The 6,000-nt window shown below is 37.9% G+C and overlaps 1 protein-coding gene across 4 annotated transcripts in view; it reads left to right on the plus strand.

Annotated features, from left to right (window-relative positions):
• The window catches only part of CNOT6 (CCR4-NOT transcription complex subunit 6), a 76,513-nt gene extending 70,770 nt beyond the window's left edge, over positions 1-5,743 (plus strand). For all 4 annotated transcript variants that reach the window (XM_086706588.1, XM_086706572.1, XM_086706579.1 and 1 more), the window contains one exon: positions 1,731-5,743. In XM_086706588.1, coding sequence (XP_086562714.1) covers positions 1,731-1,943 — 213 coding nt within the window. In that variant the 3' untranslated portion in view covers positions 1,944-5,743. The remainder of the gene's footprint in view (positions 1-1,730) is intronic.
• The last annotated feature ends 257 nt before the right edge of the window (positions 5,744-6,000 follow it).

Here is a 6,000-nt window from a genome sequence, read left to right on the forward strand (position 1 = left end):
GTCTCAAAAATAAATAAATGTTAAAAAAAAATAATAATAATATCGGTGATTGTTTAGGACTTGCATTCATCTGTCCTTTTTAACCATCTTTTGAATTTCTGCTCTCCTAAATCTTAGTTTTCCATTTCTAACCTCCTGGAAAAATAATCATTCAGATTAGATTATGTGTTAGAGTGAAAATACTAGTGTTAGCTGGTTCTTAATTTTAGAGGGGGAGCGCTGTTTAGACTTAGAGCTTGAAATCTTTTTAATTTGACTTTGGAGGAGCCACAGTACTGTAGATAATGATTTAACCCTGGGAACAAATGAGTGTGTCGGGTTGAAGAGAGGCTAGAGGAGACTGGGGAAAATGAACATGTGAACAACAGAAGAGTAATCAGAGAGAGGAAGAAAACCAGGGCAGTGTAGGAGCCTACCTGACAAGGAAAGAAGGCCTTTCTAGGGAAAGAGGAGTGTGCTTTGTGCTTCAGAAAGATGTTGGTGAAAGATGCTTCACTGGAGAGCTAGGCACAGAGACTGGAATATGGTGAGTTGAAGAATGAGGTGACTGATAGTGAAAACCAATTTTTTAGATTTTTGTTTTAAAGAGGAGGTGAGGAGGGCACCTTCGTGGCTCAGTCAGTTAAGCATCATTTTAGACTCAGGTCATGATCTCACAGTTCATGAGTTCAAGCCCCACGTCGGGCTCTATGCTGACAGCTCAGAGCCTGGAGCCTGCTTTGGATTCTCTCTCTCTCTCTCTCTCTCTCTCTCTCTCTCTCTCTCCCTCCCTCCCTCCCTCCCTCCCTCCGCCCCTCACCCACTCATGCTCTGTCTCTCTCAAAAATGAATAAACATTTTTAAAAAATGTAAAGAGGAGGCGAGGCTGATAACCAAAAGGTGGGAGAGGTAGGGATTTTTTCTCTCTTGTTCCTGTTGCTGATACAGAGATAGGAAGACACCTGAATGTGCTTAAATATTTTTGGCTGAAACCATGTTGAGGAGAGGCTCAAGTTACAGGGAGGAGAGGGGCAAATAGACGCCAGGTGCTGTGCTGGGTGCTGCTGAGGATGTGAAAGGCAGAGATGGCCCTGCCCTCATGGAGTTGACAGTCTGATGGGAGAGGCAGGTCTCGACCAAGCAGATGAGTGTGTAGTTACACCTGGGGTACGCCTTAGCAAGAGAATAAACTTGGAGGTGGTAACAGGTATTAAGTGGGTGAGGGCAGGATTCAAGAAGGTCTTTGGAAAGTGAACTCAACACGCGAAGGCTGAGAAGAAATGAACCAACTGACATGTAGAAAGAAGAAAGTGTTCCAGGCAGAAGGAACAGTATATGTGGAGGCCCTGGGGCAAGAAAGAGCTTGGCATCTTCAAGGAATGTCTTCCCCACCCCCACCCGGAAAAAAGAAGGCTAGTGTGGTGATAGGGTAGTGAGCATAGGAAAATATTACAAATCAAGTTAGGGCAGAGAAGCAGAGACCATACCACGAAGGATCCTGTAGGTCTCATTAAAGATTCTAAAAAGTCCAGAAAGGAGGAAGAATGCATGATTATTATTCCTACCTAAACTGTCTTCATTCTGCTAGATTGGACATTTGGGGGACAATTTGGTTTATGTCTTCCTACCTCTCACACGCCAGCCACTTTCTTTGTTTACCAAACATGACTGTAAGGGTATGTCTTGAAAGCTCTCAGTGTTTCAGTATTCTCTTATGTGAGGCTGTATCTTTTTTTCCTTCTATTTTTCAGGGTATAATTGACTACATCTTCTATTCTAAACCTCAGCTGAACACTTTAGGCATCCTGGGACCTCTGGACCACCACTGGCTAGTTGAGAATAACATCAGCGGCTGCCCACATCCACTCATCCCCTCCGACCACTTCTCACTTTTTGCACAACTGGAGCTCTTACTGCCTTTCCTGCCCCAAGTCAACGGCATTCACCTCCCTGGCAGGAGGTAGTCAAGTACCTTCAGAGGACAACCTCAATTTCACTTGTAAACTCATAAAATCTGAATGTGGGGGAGTGAGGTATGGCCACCAGGGTTTTGTTTTGTTGTTTTCTTTTCCTTGAGGATTTGAATTTTCGATCTTGATTATTTGATAAGGATATCGTATGAAAGCCAGGTGCTAGCAACAGACAAATTCTGAGCCCAATATGCTTTATATACTGTTAGACAGGGATCGGTGTGTTTACACCTATCTTTAATTTGTTACAAGTAATTTTCCTGTTTCTTGTATCCAATGTAATATTTTCATGCCTTGAAATAGGAAAATGTTTGAACAGCATATTCTCTTTGCACAGAAATCTGTAGCACTACTTTTTTGAGGCCAGTAATAACATCCAGAGACCATTCTTCCATACTCTACTCCCTCCCTTTTCAGACTTGTTTGTAAAATAGAGACTTTGAATTTAGCCTTTATGATTGTATATGATCCACAGAAGACCTGATTTATGAAATTTTGTACTAAAAATTCAGATTTGGAAATGATTGTATTGTAAACTAAGGCTAAGTTTTTTTACTGTTTCATGTGTTATAAAGGCCAGCTTGTAAAAGAAGTTGCAACAGACTTTCTCTGCTGATGATTTGCACTGTTAGGGTTTTGTTAGCCCTTTTGTACTACTTTATTTTTAAACTGAGAACATTGCTCTTTAAATCTAAATCTGCTTAAAGCTTTGGACATTTTCTCAGACCAGAGGCAACTTGTTCATGAATTCCTGGGTTTTTACAAAAACTATCTACCAGGACAGATAAGCTGAGCAGTGAATGATCTGTAGGCATTTATGGACTGAATGTAATGGTTGATATATGTACATTCTGGTATTTTTTAATCTTTAACTTTTTTAAGTTAAAAAATTCCAGCTGCTTGGATACAGCTTCTTAACTCCTTTTTGAGACACTTCCTGTCCTATCTCCACTGTGCCTGCCTAAATTTGTTCTCACCAAGCACTGCCTGTGCATGCAGAGAAAATCTGTGCATCCTCTTTTATATTTTTTAAATACTGTTTTAACATTTGTGGGAATTTTATGAAAATGCTTTTGTATGAGCTGTGGCTTTTTTTCCATTGTGAAGCATTGAATATCCCATTTTGGAACATGTTCATAGGGTGGGTCCCTGGGTCTTTGCTCACCAGACCCAGGCACTGCTTCTTGGTGTCTGTCATTGCACAGTGCTGTTCGTCACCCAGAATACTACTATCATGTGAATTCTTTTTGTTTTCCATGTGTTTTTTTTTAATCATTCCTTTTTAAAAAAAAAAAAAAGAAAATAATTTTCCATTTATGAAACAGTATAAATGAGATGTATTTTCAAAACAGGTCCCTACGACAATTCTTCAGATCATTTATAAAGTGACTGAGTCATTTTAGTAGGTCAACCGAGATAAAGGTTCTGTTGTACCCTGTATTTTGCCCATAGTGCCAGTAGTAGATTAGAGATTAAAGCCAGCTTTTAACTTTGCAAAGGTAACTTGTATGTATTCTGTTCTCATTCATTCATTCTCTCAAAAGTCAAATGAATTCAGAGGGAACGTGGTCTAACTGCTTTTGTTTCAACTGCAGGCAGGGGAGCAAAAGGACACCATGTGAGCATTAAGAAAAAACATTGAGATGTTCTTAATTTTTATACAGAGAATGAGTCATTTTGGATAATGACTTAAAATTTTATGAAAAATATTCAGCACTTAAATGTGCTTATTCTGTTTTTAAGAGAAAATAAAATTACATGCTGTTTAAATAAATGATTTTTTTTTCTTTTTTAAAGAATTTTCCAAAAGGTGTTGATCTTGAATCTTTGTCTGGGACCTGGTTTTTCCTTTGAGGGTTTTAAAGATTTTGTTGTGATGACTTTTTATTTTTTGCTTTTTGTTTTAAGTTGTGCTGACACCAAACACATCCAGTTTATAATCAGTACATTGGAAAGCTGGTATTACTGATGTAGAACCAATGCATAACTTTTTATGGGGTTTTTGTTTTGTTTTGTTTTATTTTTTTGTAAAGTGTGAATAAAAGGTGTGTTTACTCATTTTTTCCTAAACACTGTGTTGGTAACGTGCATCATGACAATTTCCAGCGAGGGCGAGCTGGAGCTGGTTGGACTGATGAGGCAAGGGAACTGCTTTTCCTATGATCTGCATTACGTGAGAACAGGTCCAGAGAGCTTTATGGACAGGGGAGGGGAGAAGCACTTACTCATTTGTATTTGTTAACAGAGGATGTATTCTTTTTGTAGATGCTGGAACTAGAGTGCACTTGTTAGATGCTAAAGGTTTGAGCTTTACACAAAATGTTTTCATCTGTATTTGTTATTGTCTACAATATATTCGAATTTGGGGGCAGCATAGTAAGATATGAGGGCCTGTTGTGTCTCAACTATTTGTTCTTGCCTCTTCTGGGCACACTGCATTCTGTGGGCCAGTTTGAACAGCTTCTCCATCTAGTGATAAATTGAACCAAGGGTGTAGATTTACAAGTGTCACCTTCAAAAGAGAAAGAAATATTTTGGGTCCGTAAGGACTGAACAGTCACACCAAAATAATTTTGTGTTTTAAATCTTTTCTGTGTCCTGAGTAATTTCCAATAATCCATACTCCTTAAAATGCAATAAAAATTAGTATGTTTTCACAGTATAGACTTTTTTCAAAATTCTGTAACACATGTATTTAACGTGGTGTTGCCATAATGTAATTTCAGTGTTCTTGCTGGATAAATCCATTTTGTGAATGTTATACAGAGAATTTTGGGGTATGTTTTCTGTTTTTACTGATCAGAAATTTGGAGGCACTCAATTCCTTGTTGTAAATCTCTTGAAGTACATTTTACCGTATTACTGGTAATTATTTATGCTTTGAGAATTTAAATAATGTTCATCAAAATTAACTTATGGCATAATTTAAACTAAAGTTGTAGAAATTGTTGATTGAAACTTCAATAGTTCTAGAAGACAGGCAAGGAACATCTCCAAGAAATGTGTTTTCATTCTTGATTTGGTGACAGCCAGGAAAACTTATTTTGAGTTAGCACTTTGAAACCTAAGGACATTATTAAATTGGGTGGAATGCACTTCTAAATGTTGAAATTAAAATTTCAAAGCTTTTCTAAGATTCAAGCTTTCAGTGACAAATTCCAGTTGTAGTATTCCATTTTTTACTATTTCAATTCATGGAATTCGTTTCCATAGTGACTTCTAAGGTCTTGGGGTCATGTCATCTGTAAGACAAAAGCCAACCTAGGCAAAGCAATTACAGCAGTTTGTTCTTTTAATGAACCTATCAGAGTATTCCATACAAATGCTGCAGATAATTCAAACAACACCTTTAGCAAGTGTCTCTCCCCTACTCAGAAACAGTATTTTAAGATGTTCACTTGGCTCTTCTTTTTGGTTACATAAAGTTTAATAACCGGTATGTTGAAGTAGCGTCTAAAATAGAAGATCTAGTTTTTATTCACAGTACATTATCTTGTGTAATATGCACTGGGCTAATTTGTGTTTACCGTTCATGTAACAGAACCCAGCACATTATCTGCACTAAGCTTGAAGAATGTCGCATTTGCCTAGGCAGCTCTTTGATAAGGGTCATGGGAAACTGAATATGTACCTATGGACTGGTGGTAACAAGGGCTTTTACTGTTCTTTTCAGTGGAACCTTCTTGGTCAAATTGTAACTAGCTAGTATTATATTTATATACAGGGTCTCTTTTCTTTACTGATGTATTTTCCTACTCATAGCCAACCAATAAATTCAATATCTGTTTCAAATATCTTAAAAGTGTAATTTGTATAGCTGTAGTACTGAGGTTTGAGAAGAATAAGTGTTAGCAGACCATATGATTAAAATTCTGAGTCGTCTGGGACAGGGTTGTAAGTCATCCTCTGAAAGGGTGAGTGAATGGGCCGTGATATGGGAGACCATGTACTGACTGTGTTTTCTGTATAACACTCCTATCTTTGCCAAAGTTCAGTTTGATATTTGGGCAACTGATGGTCCATTTGCATTTAGGAATTTTGTTGTTGTTGT

The sequence above is a fragment of the Puma concolor genome, chromosome A1, assembly GCF_028749965.1.
Source record: "Puma concolor isolate L17-30 chromosome A1, mPumCon1.1.hap2, whole genome shotgun sequence".
In the NCBI taxonomy this organism is placed as follows: Eukaryota; Metazoa; Chordata; class Mammalia; order Carnivora; family Felidae; genus Puma; species Puma concolor.